The 14903-nt window shown below is 40.2% G+C and overlaps 1 protein-coding gene across 1 annotated transcript in view; it reads left to right on the forward strand.

The window, feature by feature from the left end:
* The window catches only part of CELF2 (CUGBP Elav-like family member 2), a 195877-nt gene that overhangs the window by 120206 nt on the left and 60768 nt on the right, over positions 1 to 14903 (forward strand). The window contains 2 exon segments of the mRNA NM_204260.2: positions 4287 to 4335; positions 13648 to 13782. Coding sequence (NP_989591.2) covers positions 4287 to 4335; positions 13648 to 13782 — 184 coding nt within the window.

Consider the following 14903-nt stretch of genomic DNA (forward strand, 5'->3'; position numbering starts at 1 on the left):
ACTACTTTTTCTTTCCCTTTCCAATTTTGGTTACTCTGTGAACCGCACCAACACCCCAGTTTGGGGTGAGCCCAAGCAGCAGTGGTGACATGCATGGCCTTAAGCTTCACATGACCTCCATTACTGCACCAGCCTCACATGAAGCCTCTCCCTGCTGGTGCTGCATCAAGGCACTGCCAGGCTTGGCCGAGGCATCTGCCCGATCTGTTGTGAAACAGGGCTGAGGAAAGCTGGGCTACGCTGTTACTGGCTGTTCAACTGCATCCAGTAGAGCTCTCTAACATGTTGCTAAGGAGGAATCATTCCTTACGGCCTCTTTTCCAGTTGGCTTGCAATAGCCCCATGCACAGTGCTTTCTGGGGAAGCCACTCTCAGAAAGAGGTTGCCTGAGAGCTTTGTTTTTCTCTTCCACTGTAGGGTCTGAGTGCTGGATGATGTTAATGTTTATTTGCTGTGGTTAGTTTTTTCACTTTTCCCTATTTGTTAATTGCAGATATGCATTCTCACATACTGTATTTGTATAAACAAAGCTTTCTTCGAGCACGGAAATAAACACTTCCTGTTGTTTTGGGGGTTTTTTGTGGTTTTGTTGTTGTTGTTGTTGTTTTGTTTTGTTTTGTTTTGGGTTTTTTTGTTGTTTTTTTTTATGAAAACATGACACACTGAGAAATCACTTGCCTTGAGATCCATAAGTGTACAGCTTTGTAATGTATAGCTACAATAACAGCTTTCTGATAAGACATGAAATCCTTCATTTCAGTAGATGACATGATTCTAGTGGGTGGCATCTAATTTGAAACAGGTTTATATCATCTATAATCTTTTGGAGGGGCTGAGAAAGCACAGCTATTTTATTATTTTATAGCCTACAGTTATACAAGCAAGATATAAAACGCACAGATTATTTTCTCTTTTGCTCATTGTAGAGTGAAAGGATAGTACCCTTGTAGCCTTTGTTTCTGCCCCTTTAATTTTTTTTACCGCACACCTTGCGATTCTTTTCCCTTCCCTTCCCTTCCCTTCCCTTCCCTTCCCTTCCCTTCCCTTCCCTTCCCTTCCCTTCCCTTCCCTTCCCTTTTTCCATTCCCTTCCCTTCCCTTCCCTTCCCTTTTTCTATTCCCTTCCCTTCCCTTTTTCCATTCCCTTCCCTTCACCTCCTCCTCCTCTCCTCTCCTCTCCTCTCCTCTCCTCTCCTCTCCTCTCCTCTCCTCTCCTCTCCTCTCCTCTCCTCTCCTCTCCTCTCCTCTCCTCTCCTCTCCTCTCCTCTCCTCCTCTTCTTTTTTTTTCTTTTTCTCTCTTTTTTTCTTTTCTCTACAACTACTTTTAAATATTTTATGGGTAGAGTGCTTATAATATGTATTGTCACGGCACTTGTCTCTAGAGGTCAGCAATGAGTTCAATAATGAGATGCGAACCAGTGACTCTGTAAAACCCATTTCAGGTTATAAATGGCATGTTTTATTGAATCTAGTGTTAAAGGTTGTTAATATATCAATTGGTGATGGTCAGGGTTAAACAAGCTTCAACATGAGCCCTCTCATGTTATCAAACTGTCAGTAGCATATTTTTCCACCTTCTTCTTTACTGAAGCCATGTTTGTGTATCGCATCCATTCTACCATGGGTATTCTGCGGTTTAAACCCTTCAGGCCTGACCTGAATCTTTTATTAGTTTTGCACTGATATAATTCTGTTAAGCACAGTGGCATTCCTCCTGACATAGGCTGACTGGTGAGAATTTGGACCATGGGTTTTCAGCAGGAACCTCTGAAATCAAGTCAACATCCAGTCGAAACATCTTGTTAAATCTTACTTCATTCTTTGAAAACATAACAGCTTACTGATTTAATGAACTTGAAGTGATTATGCAAAACAGAAGAGGATAATTTCTGATGTGGTAACTGTGTTTGCCAGGTAACACTGATCTTTGCATGGTAATCATGGTACTGCGGAAATAACCTGTGTACATGAATTTGGTCCAAAGATCTCCAGTTCAGGTGTTTTGAAAAGCAAATATTTTTAGCATTATTAAAATTGGATTTATTTGAAGTCTGTCTACCTAGGGGCATAAAATGCAGGTATGCAGAGTGATAGATTCTATCTAAGGCCTGGATTTGGGAGGATATTTTTCTATAGCTTTCATATTCCCGAATTTATGGTGAACTAAGAAGTGATGTTTCTAGTGGTCGCTGGAAATTATCCTACATCCTTCTGGGCCTCCAGTATCAGGAGGCATGTCTGACAACCTCATTTTTAATTTATTTGCTGCTCTTAATTGCATCTTCTTACATGCATCTGAGCAACTCCATTTTATTTCCTTGATTTCTTTAACTTTCCCTGGTTCTGCAGAAACATACCAGCAATGGGCTCGCTGCAGCAAGTGGCACCTTCTTTCCTTTCAGCTTTTGTTTTCTCAGTGCATCACATTCCATGAATTTAAGGCCTCCTGTAGTGCCCGGCGTATTGCTGATGCCAGGATAAATGTTAAGCACTAGTTAAAGATAAAGTACAATCTGAGTTCCCTTTTTTCTATAAATTAGATCAAATAAGACTGGTGGCAGACAAGTGCAGGGCTATTTAAGTCCGTTTGGGAAACAAATGATTCAAGGAGAGCAGAACTGTTAAAATTGAAGCAAATTTATGCATCCTGGTGACTACATCAACCTTGTGGCTTTGCCTTTTTCCTTAGGGCACAGTAGGGAGTTTTGCAAGAAGCACAAGGAATACGTTGATTTGTAGGGGCAGAGAGCATTATGGATTTTGAATAAATCTTACAGAGATATTCACAGCAATATTTTATGTTTACAAAAGAATCCAGCAACTATGTCCCTGGGGGTTAAGTGACTCCACCAAAAGCAATGCAGATGTGGTTTTCTGTGGTGCTTTGAAAGTGCATTTGATATGAGTGCATGGATGCTCATGCTCAGCTGTTTTTGTTTTCCAACATCAAGTTTGTCATAATACCCTTTTATAAAAAATATGGAATTGCCACTGACATTTTCAGGCAATGCACTGCATTTTTTTTTTTTTTTTTTTTTTTTTGCTGCACTGAAGGATGTTACAAAAGCAGAAGGAGCATAGATTTTTTTACATGCTTAGGTGAAATGGAGAAGAATTTCTGAAGAGAGAAAAGACAGCAGCCCCAGTACTGCCTTAAGGTCTGTGCAGTCAAAGACTAGCAGTTCTTTAGAGTCCTATGGAAGAAAGTAAGAGTTGGGTTTTTTCCAAGTCTAACCATCTCCCACATTGAAACACAATGCAGGGTCCATTCTGAAGGTATTTGAGAGGCTATAACAAAATTTCCCTGAGTCATCACACTGGACACATGGCTATAACCAATGTCCAGTAGAAATAGCCCTCTAATCAGAGAGAACTCGGTTGTTGTTGTGTCAATGTCACTGAAAACGTTGGTGAAAAGTCTATTGGAGCTGCCAACAACTGAAGGTGGGGGGAAGCATCACTTAGCATCTGAGAGCAAAACAAACACCACATCAAGTGTGTGAAGGTTGGATGTCATGAGTTGTACAGCATAGCACACTACACACGGGAATTGACTTCATTTACAGTATGAAGGAAACAAATGGAGGAAAAGACTGAAAAGGAAGAAGTGTTAGAATTTTTTATGTTGTCTTTTTTTTCTGGAAGCCAAAATTGCACTGTGCTGCAATAGAAGCTTTATGAATGAATGTATAATGTACTCTACAAAAAAAAAAAACAAAAACAAAAACAAAAAACAAAACAAAAACAAACAAAAAAAAAAACTACACTGAACATTTATAGGAAGCTATTATAAGAGATACAATTCTTCCTCTTCAGTCCTGGAAGAATCAGCACGTGTTTTTTTAATTACATGCAAAGTTCATTTGTCAAGCTTAACTCCTCTGAGTATGTTTGAAATGCTTGCTAAGCTCTTCAGTTACTTGGAAGTTGCATCTCAGCCTCAGCAGTAGTAGAGCTCAAGAAAAAAAAATGGTGAAACAGAAACCAAGCATGCCATAAAGTAACGAGAGCTGTAACTTTAGAGGTCTTCTGAAACTAAATACAACAAATTAAAGTTTTATATGAGTCCTATGGGCCCAGTAATCTATTTTTTTTAATCTTCCTCATTATAAAATTCTCCCTTACCATTTTTTTCTTAAAAGCCTATTATATGGTGTTATTTTGAATTTATACCATTGCAATGTGTTTAATATTGACCGTGCATCCTTTTAGCCCCTCATTAAAACCATGATTCTTGATTTTTATGACTATCCAACCTGCCTTACTCTTTTTCATTTTTGTTTCTAGATGCATCATCCTATTCAGATGAAACCCGCAGATAGTGAAAAGTCCAATGGTACGTGCTTAATTTATTTTTACATAATTGTGGGTCTCTTTTCACTAAAGAAAATAAAACATTGTGAGAGTTTTTGCTTTACTCCTTGTGTGGTGAAAATTATATGAGGCTGTTTCCCTACATCTGACAGATCAGGAAAGATGTTGACCTGCTCTCTACTCCCATTTATCTTCAGCTTTAAAGAAGGAAGGAAATGTTCTGAAAAACAGTCTCTCCTTGTATCTGTTGTGTGTCGTGGCCTACCATGCTACAAACTTCTTTCACTTGTGTTCTGACAGTGAAATGATCCAGAAGCACCTGATATTGGTGAGGTGGAGATGAAATTTTAATAATGAAATAGAAAAGAAAAAAAAAAAACATTCTAATGTTAATATAAGCAGCTGATGGACCTTAAACATTTGCCTAAATCTACTTTTTATAGGATGATGCTGTTCTGAATCTGAACCTAATTTGGCTTTTAAAGATAGGCTTTGTTCTGAACTGGGAAACCCACCTTGCGTCTCTCTGTATACTTATTCCTCTCAACGATTGTAAAATGAATGCTATAATGACAGTAATAGCCATTCAGAATACTAGGTTACTGCCTCAGTGGATGTATATGACATGCAAAATAGACAGCATACTAAATGTATTAAACATGCCAGGTTTGTATTCAAGGAAATAAGATAATCAGATGGTAACACAGCCTGACTGTGTGTGATTCTTTAAAAATATATACATGTGTATATTTTGCCCCTTGATTTGTTCCTGTAATTTTCTAAAATATATGTTAAAGATATCATCTGCCTTCTTAGATTGCAAGAGCTTCTTTTTCCCATAAGGCCTACATAATCAGAGCTGGTTCCTCCAACAGGCATCTTTGCACCTCATTAATTAGTAATCAGGGCAGAAGCCGTGCACTTAGAGATCTACATACCTGCAAATGTAAATTATGATTGGGCTCTAAATCTCTCCGCAAGGCTTTTTTAAGGCTTCTTTTGTGCTAATTGTAGTGCATCCCATTTTCAGACTTCTCCAAGGATTACAAAGTTTGGAAAGAAATTAAAACTTCACATGATGCTAGATGTCCAATATGACAACTTTCAGAACAAAACTAGCCACAAACATGAGAGATTGGAACCATCATCTGTATGCAAGGGAGTGATGTTCTCTCTCTCGAGTTGTCCACAAATAGTTTTAGCAGCGATTAGTTGCTTTCTTTGAATGCTCAGAAAAGAGGCAAAGGCATCTGCATGGACAGGAGGACCAAACTTTTCAGGCCTCACTCTTGCAAGTGAGATGGTTGCTGTTGGAATCAAAATCTCATTCCATGGTATTTATTCCACTTACAGTGGGCGAAGTTTTCCTTTAGGGAACACAGAGCTCCTTCTAACCTCTATGGATTCTTCTTTCAAGAACAGATTTCACCTCAAGTACCTTGGCAAATTGGAAACATGAGAGCCAATGGGTCAAAGTAAACTCCAAAAGAATTACTAGCTCATTCCACATTTTTCTTCCTAAAGAAGATTGAACATTTCAGCAAAGCATTGTGGGGAATTGTGCAAGTCCTGTCCTGCTCTGCAGTACTTACAAAGCAGTGTAAATTAGCCCCTCACTACTGCTTTTATACTGAGGTTATCTTCATGATACTCCTGTCTGCACTGTGGGAATATTATTAATCTTCAGAGTATTGTCTTGCACTTTTCCCTATCTTTAGCATGAAAATCACGAGGGATTGTAATTTTGTTGGTTTTTTTCTTGAACTTCTTCGTATTTTAAGAAAAACACATCTACAAATCAAAGACAATCATCATTGTCAAATTAAATACCTTTTTAAATTTAGACTCTGGAGATCATATATGCTTCTGGTAGGCATTTTCTGGGGGAGATGAACTCTTCTATTGACTGGGGAAACAGACGGTGAACTAACACCATGATGATGGGAACAGCAGCACAGCTTCTCAAAAGGACAGGGCGTAGGAGTGAGATCCATGGAGGAGGTGAGAGTTTGCAAGCTTGGAGGATGTGGAGGCCTGTTTGGCATGTGTTTGTCATATGCTACAGGCTATCCATTTGAGATATATTATCTGCCAATAGCAAAGTGATAAGCAGTACAAACCTTCAGCAAGATTAGTAAGTTCAAAGGGACAAAGAAAGAAGGTATGCCAAGATATCTTGGTTTTCATGATCCATAGTGTTCGAGCTTCTTAAAAATGCTTGAAACACTTTGATTTCTGCATAATGGGGGATCCCACTACATTTTATTCATAGTGTTTTTCATGTTTCAGAGAGGTTAAATGAATTATTTTGTCCAAATAATTTTGAGAAAGATACGTGAGAGAGGTTGAACACTTGTTGCAATTCTTCTGAGATCACACACATTTCTAGAAGATTAGATAGCTATGTTCATTTTCCACAGACAAGAAGGAGGTACCCATCATTCAGCTTACAGAGGTTTTCAAAGAGAAGAATTTTCTGGGTGATAAGATGCCTCCTGCACATCCTGAATCTCTTGCAAAAAGATTGTAATGATCATCCAGGGCCAGGAGTGCTAAGAGGAAATGCTCTCTCATTCCTCATCACTGTTCCTGGTTTTATTAGATCAATTTATTAACCCACACCTTAGCACAAAAGGCCAAGTATACCATATGGAAACAGGGAGAGGAATTTAGAACAAGCATCCTCTGCATGTTTGACTAAGTGCCTGGGTTCTTCTGCATTATTAGGACTTCATTAGCAACCTGAAGACATATTTTCTTCTGGGTAGGATTTGGGTGGCTGATGGATCCATGCAGTCATCCCTGTTCCTTCCCTGCATTCAGGAATGAAGGTGGAGAGTGGTAGCTCATGTATCTGAGTCATCTCTGCTCATGCAGATGAAGCAAAGCTTAATTGTTCCACTGAGCTTTTCGCAGGTGGAGTTGATGGAGAAAGACTTGCCTTTAGATCTAATTAGTTTGTTTACCCTGGAGGATTCTGAAAAGGCTTTCCTTGTTGAGAAATGTAACATCCCTGAAAGATTTTCAGATGATTAAATTTGTAGTGTGTCCTGTGCTTGTCACCCATTACATCTAGTCTTATATCCTTTATATCCCTTATACCCTTATATCGCTTGACCCATTTACAAACTTTCAGTTAAGGAATACCTACCAGAAAGACATGGCTTCAAGATTTCAAAGACTCCACTATTGATAGAGTCATCTTAACTGTTAATCATTCACAATACTTGGCTGCTTAAGGATATTTTTTATTCTTCAAAAAGAAGATGCACTCCAATTCAGAAAAACACATACACACATACTTGGATTTTAGATGTCAGTGGCCATTAACATGCTACTAGTTAGCAAATGCTGAAATGTTTCTTGGATCAGCATTTGAATACTGTTAATACTATTGGGCACATATCCTGAGGACAGAATAGTCTCAAATGGATCAGCGCTTCAACACTTGAGGGAAAATTACAAAATTTATCATTTGAAAAAGAAACAAACAAAGAAAAGAAAGGCAGACAGTTAGTTGTGTGATCATATCATTTATTTTTATTTATTTTATTAGTGAAAACTTGAAGAAATAATTTTGAAATTCTACATGGCACGACTTTGCCAATTTGGAGGGAGTAATTAAATGCCATATGTTAGCACTAACACATAGAAAAGTTGATAATTAATGCAGGCAGCTCCAGATCCAGGTGTGACTTTGACAGATTGTGCACAAGGGTTTTTCACAGGCTTACAAGTAGGGATAAAAAGTCTGTTTTTCCCTCTTCCCTTCTGGATGAAAATATATATATATATAACCATTTGCACATAATTAACTATTTCATAATTTGCTCAAAAGAGAGGCAACTTCTGGATGGAAAACATGCTCTTTAGCTGACTGAAGCCCTCACAATGTGTATTAAGGGGAATGTAGAATCATAGAATAGAATTATATAATGCCTTGGGTTGGAAGGGACGTTAAAGATCATCTAGTTGCAATCCTCTGTCATGGACAGATATATCACCCACTGTATGAGGTATATAACTGATTTTTCAGGACAAAATTTTTCGTGTTTAAGACAGAAGAAAAGTTTTTGGAGTCTTAGGAGAGATTTCCTATTATTATTACAGGATTTAATTCTTTTGTACCATGCAGGAAATAATCCCTGTTCCTTTATTCTCCTGAGTTAGCACAACTGATCTAATATAAGCTGCAAACTGTGAACTCATAGAATCATAGAATCCTTAGTTGGATGAGATCTTTAAAGGTCATCTGGTCCAACTTCTCTGCAGTGAACAGGGACATGCAGAGCTAAATCAGGTTGCCCAGGGCCTGATCCAACCTCGCCTTGAGAGTCTCCAGGGATGGGGCATCAACCTCTTCCCTAGGCAACCTGTTCCAATGCCTCACCACCCTCACTGTAGAAGACTTCTTCCTTATATCCAACCTAAATCTACCCTCTTTAAGCCTGAAGCCATTTCCTCTTGTTCTGCCACCATAGATCCTGATAAAGTGTCTGGCCCTTTGTTTCCTGTAGCTCTCCTTTAGATACTGAAAGTCTGCTATCAGGTCACCTCGAAGCCTTCTCTTCTACAGGCTAAACAGCCCCAGCTCTTTTAGCCTGTCCTCATAGGAGAGGTGTTCCATCCTTTGGATTATTTTTGTGGCCCTCCTCTGGATATGCTCCAACAGGTCCATGTCTCTCCTGTACTGAGGACTCCCCATCTGGATGTGGTGCTCCAGGTGAGGCCTCACCAGCACAGAGCAGAAGGGCAGGATCACTTCCCTCACCTTGCTGGCCATGCTTCTTTTGATGCAGCCCAGCATACGGTTGGCTTTCTGGGCTGCTAGGAAACATTGCTGGCTCATGTCCAGTTTCCCATCTACCAGTACCCGTGAGTCTTTTTCAGCAGGACTGCGCTCAATCCTTTCATCCCCCAGTTTGTATTGGTAGTGAGGGTTGCCTCGACCCAGGTGCAAGATCTTACATTTGGATTTGTTGAACTTCATGAGGTTCACCTGGGCCCACTGCTCAAGCCTGTCTAGGTCCCTGTGAATGGCATCCCATCTCTCTGTCATGTTGACTGCTCCCCACAGCTTCATGCCATCAGCAAACTTGCTGAGGGTACACTTGACCCCACTGTCAATGTCATTGATGAAGATATTAAAGAATATCAGTCTCAGCACTGATCCCTGTGGGACACCATCTCCATCCAGACATTGAGCCGTTGACTGTTGAAATGGGGAGTGGTGTGCTCATGCAAAATACTCATTAATGGAGCAAAATGAGTAAAGCTGCCATTATTCTGCAAGTCAAATGTAGTGCTGTCAGAAGGCAGGAGGCTCTGCTTTGAAAGTAGCCCCATGAGCAGAAGCAGACTTTATTTCTGCCAGCTTCTGATGGCTGCCACAGCTCTTTTGAAGTAGATTAGCAAGATACCTTTGCTAGTCACCACAGAGCTAGTCTTAATGGAGTTAAGAAAGCAACTCGTCTAGATTTAAAAAATATTTCTGCCATTTGTCACACAGGATTCCGCCATTCAGAATCTCAGTTCAAAGCCTGCAGAAGAATCCCACCCCAGATACAGCACTGCTTATGTCACATTAACTGCTCAGGTAGCATTGCTGACCTGCATTCATTGTGTGTCTGGATGGATCAGAGGTGAATCCAGTAATTATTTGCTCAGAATGCTCTGCAGTTTCACACCTTCTTGTAACTGGACTTCAGGCCTTGTTCACTGTCACCTTCTTACTGTTTCTGCTCCATCAATGCGAACCACTCAGCCATCTCATCCTGCTCTCTGCTTATGGCCAGTGGGATCTACTTCACATCACAGAGAGGTGTGAAACAACCAGAAGGTACAAATAGACCTCTGAGAAGAGTGAAAAAAAGTGGTGATATCAAATGCTTGCCAAAAAATGTTGCATTTATTTTCAAGATTTTGAATTATTGAAATCATTCATTGTGTGGGAGTATTCCTTTGTTCACTGAGGCCAGAGCTGAGGTTGTGTATGTTAGGGTTAGGAGTCAGCTGAAAGGTTACAGCCCCATCTGTTGTCTGTGGCAGGGGTTAGGCTCCCATGAAACAAGTCATCCTGCCTTGCTGTGAGAAGAGACTTTGTAGTAGCTGATCTCTTGACATTGGTATCAATAGATCACTTTTTAGCTGAGACTAGGACTGAAAACTTTAATTTTAGGTGAGTGAAGATAGGGGAAATAGCTTCAGAAACTGCTGTCTCTTCTCCAGCCAGCAGTGGGTAGCACATTTCTCATCTCCATGCTTTGCTGGGTTCCATGGACTTGATGTTGAGCTAATTGTATGGCCTATGGGTGCAACACAATGTGCACAGGCAAGGCAACATGCTCAGAATACACTTGACCCATTCTTACAATCCTTTTTCTGTTTCATTCTCACACCACACCTGCAAGACAGGGAAGTATTGTTTTTAGGAAGAAAGGAGAGAAGTGGCTGACCAAGGATGCAGAAACAAATCCTGACAGCCAGTCATGTGCAGGTAAAAAAGCATTCCTTTCTCCATGTGAGAATATATAGTTTAAAACTATGTCAGCCTAATAATATCAGATGTTCTATGAGGTGGAGTGAAAACATGTCATTTTGATGCTGACAGTTGTCCCTTTAAATGTTTTTTATGCTGGGCCCCCGGCCAAAACAGAATAGCAATTTTCTTAAGCTTCAGTGCTGATCAACACTGACTAATAGCACCAAATGCAGAGCACGTTATCATATCAATGTTTTCTGTACTCTGAGCATTCTTTCTGAAATCTGCATTTTTGAGATGTACAGTACACGGGAGCTGGATGTTTAATTTACTGTAAAATCACCCTGAAGCTGAAAACCTGCAAATCATCTTAGTTCAACAGTGTATGATGGGTTTACTAGTGATACTGAAGGAAACTGGTAGGGAGTTAGTTGTCTGTTACTCTTTGGAAAATTAAAACAAAGCCTTCCCATTTTCTTTGGAGGGGGAGAAAGAAGAGGAGCTCCTTGGCAACCTGACAGCTTCTACTTGCTTGTAAGGCAGGGAGAAAAATCTCTCCTTAACTTTGAGTCTTTGTCCTTGCACCCAAGCAGGACCCTTAGCTCCTTACTTTGTGACCACATTGCAGATGCTTGTCCAACTCTGCCAGAATATACTTTTAAGAGAACAGTGGGATCCAGGCACTCTTTGAGTAAACCTGCATTGGACTTCAAGTCTAAAATCAACTCAAATTTTAACTGTGTGGGTACTAGAAGACACACAGGCAGAAGTTAAGAGATCCAAAAGGCGGAACAGAAGGCAATGCTTGTGCCTGGACTTCCCCAAACCTGACCTCAGTTGGTGGTATGAGAAATCTTGCAATTCAATTCAGCCCAGGCTGTCCAGGCTGTCCAGGGACCTTCCTTAAAGAGATTAGTCAAGTGCATATAGGAATTTCAAGCAGCCAACTTAGAAGCATCCTCTTGCTAGCAAAGTACCGAGACTGTCCCTATGGCTGCAAGCAAACCAATTCAGTTCCACCATGCTCAATATAATTATCTGCACTACCAATAGTAATTATGTATTATGAATCAGGTGTAAAGTTTCACTGAAAGACATACATATATATGGATCCCAACCTGCATGTCTTATTTGCAGCCCCATGATTCAGCTGCTGGTCTGTGCGTACCTGGTTCATCCTTTGCATTCATCATTTGTTAGCCCTTCCTGAAAGGCTAACCTGACAGTGGAACCCCAAAGTAAAGTGTGAATGAAAATGTTGAGACTTGAGGAATCTGCTGAGAAAACACTTCTCCTGGGTACTAAATTCACACTAATTTTCTTGCAAGCTTCTTGAGTGAGAGGCTGAGATTGTAGGGACTGGTCTTTTGGATTCTGAAAAATGCACTGTCTCAATGCTTGCTTGTATAAAAGCTACAAATACTTTTTTAAATTCAGCAATTCTAAGGAAAAATGACTTCAAATACCTCTCTTGTGATCAATAAACATGAACCTCTTCTTTTCATTGTTGAAATTATTAAATGCACTTAAAGTGTTGAAGTATAACACGAATAAAATCCTATGAAAATAGATGCAGTTTCTTCTTCCTCAGCTGCAATTTCTTCCATTTGACAAATTCGTACTAATACAAGGAGAACGGGTTGGGGAGCAAGGGAAGATTCATTATTATTTTTCTGTAGGCCCAGAAATGAAAATACTTTGTTACAAAAATAATTTGCACAATAATAGAAATAAGTAAGTGCACTGCGGACTCTCTGGAGTAAAGCTTTCCTTCTTTCTTTGCATCCCTGCAAACTCTGACAGTCTGTTCATTAACAGTGAATTGGATTTACATGCCATTTCAAGAGAAGGCAGCGGCACTGGTGTATATGTTGTATAATAAGCACTTAGATTTGGGGTTTAATATAGATGGGATGGTGTGTTAACATTTTAAGTCTTTCCAAGGTGCGTTAAGTTTTGATGACCTATTTCATTTTTGACAAGGTCTGCATCTTTAGACCTGTAAATTTGGGTCTGATTAACAGGACCAGCGAGTCCTGCCACTGCAGTTTAGCTTGTGCTGGTTTAGGTGACAGTACAGACAGAAAATATTCTACCAATAATTCAGGTAAAGCACCTTTTTCATGTGCTTTTTTTCTTGCAAACTCAGCATCATTACAGATCAAGGGGTTTGCTTCTTGGAAAGCACTGTGCAGCCCCCTTGATGAAGTGATGTCCTAGCGTATGCCTTGTGTCCCCTTGGAGGGGAGAGGACTGTGTCACTCTGAAGAAAGCAGGAAAATGTAATGCATTCCTTTTCCAGAGCAGTGGTTACGTGTCTGCCTTTCGAGTGCCACGCATTAAGTTGGATGAAATTGAAAGCAAAGATAGGAGCCTGTCTCTCAAAACATTTCTCAGGAATATTTTTCATTAGCTCGTATCATTACGCGCACAATCCCCTCTTTACCCTCATCCCTGTCATGATTTCTTTCATACATGAGGGAGGTGAGGGAATTTATCTGAATTAAAATCTATGCAAAGATATTTCTACTCTTTCTAACAGAGGATGCTTTTTCTCTTAGAAGCAGTGATGAGGAGACATATGCAGAATGACTAAGGCAGCCAATTAATCTGTTATATAAACAGCAACCACCACTAAAAAAAAGGCAGAGAGATAAAGAAAAATGAGAGATTTTGGGTGGGGGTGGGAGGGGGGGAAGGGAGGTTGTAAGTATAAAGTGTTTGCCTTAGGACTTGTCTTCAGTTACAGAGCCAGACTCACATGACTGGAGCTCGGTTTGATGTGGTAATGAAGCATTGATCACAGGAAAAAGATGAAATGGCCTTTGCTCATTCATTATTTTTATCTTCTAGCTGTGGAAGACAGAAAATTGTTCATAGGAATGGTTTCGAAGAAGTGTAATGAGAATGATATCAGGGTGATGTTTTCTCCGTTCGGCCAGATAGAAGAATGCCGAATCCTTCGGGGACCTGATGGGCTGAGCAGAGGTGAGTGTGCAGTCTGCAAAGTCTCTTTCCTTAAGTGCTAATTGGGAGCTCTGTGTCGCAGTCAGGGTAGGCACAGCCGCTGTCTGCAGCTAGAGGTTACGCCATAATACGTCCCACGTGATGAAGGTATTCGCATGAACTTTTCACAGCGACTGAAATTATCACCTTTTATTTCCAGTGTCAGAAAGGTCTTGGTGCCAACATATTAACTTGTGTTATCGCACTGTTTGTCAGCTGGAAAGGTTCCTTTGCACCCTGAGAAAACACCCTCCGTTTTCTGCTCTCACAAAATCAAAGATTCTTCCCTGACCCCATTTTTGCTTTGTACCATAAGGCCAAGAAAAAAAAAAGAAAAGAAGGACTGTAAATGACTGGTTGAAGACATACAGGGTCATGGGAACTGGCCCACGCTGCAGCACTATCTCCTCAATTCCTGCGTTTTTTATAACACGATGCAAAACATAGGTCTGCTGAAACTGAGAAACAAAGAGGTTAGCTTGAACCTGAGAGCCTTACCTAGACAAAAGTTTGTTGAAAGAGCTTGTAAAGCTTGTGCCTCTATCACAATGCAAAAACCAAGGGAGAGGTGTTACACAGCACCACCAAGACTGGTCAAGCAGCTGACCTGAACCTTGAAAATGGAAGGCAGCACAGGCTCGATAGCTGGTGACCCCTTTTGAGTGCAGAAGTGCCTTTTGGAAAGGCTCTCTGAGAACATATCGAAAAGAAAAATAAATGTATATTGATGTTGCAGACTGCGTATTAAATCTATGGTATGTGGACCTGAAATTATTCTCAGGCTGTGAACCTTTCCTCAAACTCAGCACCTGTGGTACAGAGTGGAATAGGGCATAGACCCATCTTCAGCGGGGAAAGCAGCTGTGGCACGAGCTGCTGTCATGTAATGGCACAGAGAGTCAAGTAATTTCAAGTGTGGAGCTGTGAGGAACATCACCACTTCTGTTTCTGTAGAACTAAATAAAAGAAACGTAGAAAGCACAGTTTATGCATTTTATTACATTTTCAAAAGTCACAGAAAAAAATAATTGGATCAATCTTGCATGGAAATGTAGATATATGTGTGGTGTTTTTTTTCCTTCTGGATGTGCTTGTTTCCTGCA

This window comes from Gallus gallus, chromosome 1 (assembly GCF_016699485.2).
Source record: "Gallus gallus isolate bGalGal1 chromosome 1, bGalGal1.mat.broiler.GRCg7b, whole genome shotgun sequence".
NCBI classification, from domain to species: Eukaryota; Metazoa; Chordata; class Aves; order Galliformes; family Phasianidae; genus Gallus; species Gallus gallus.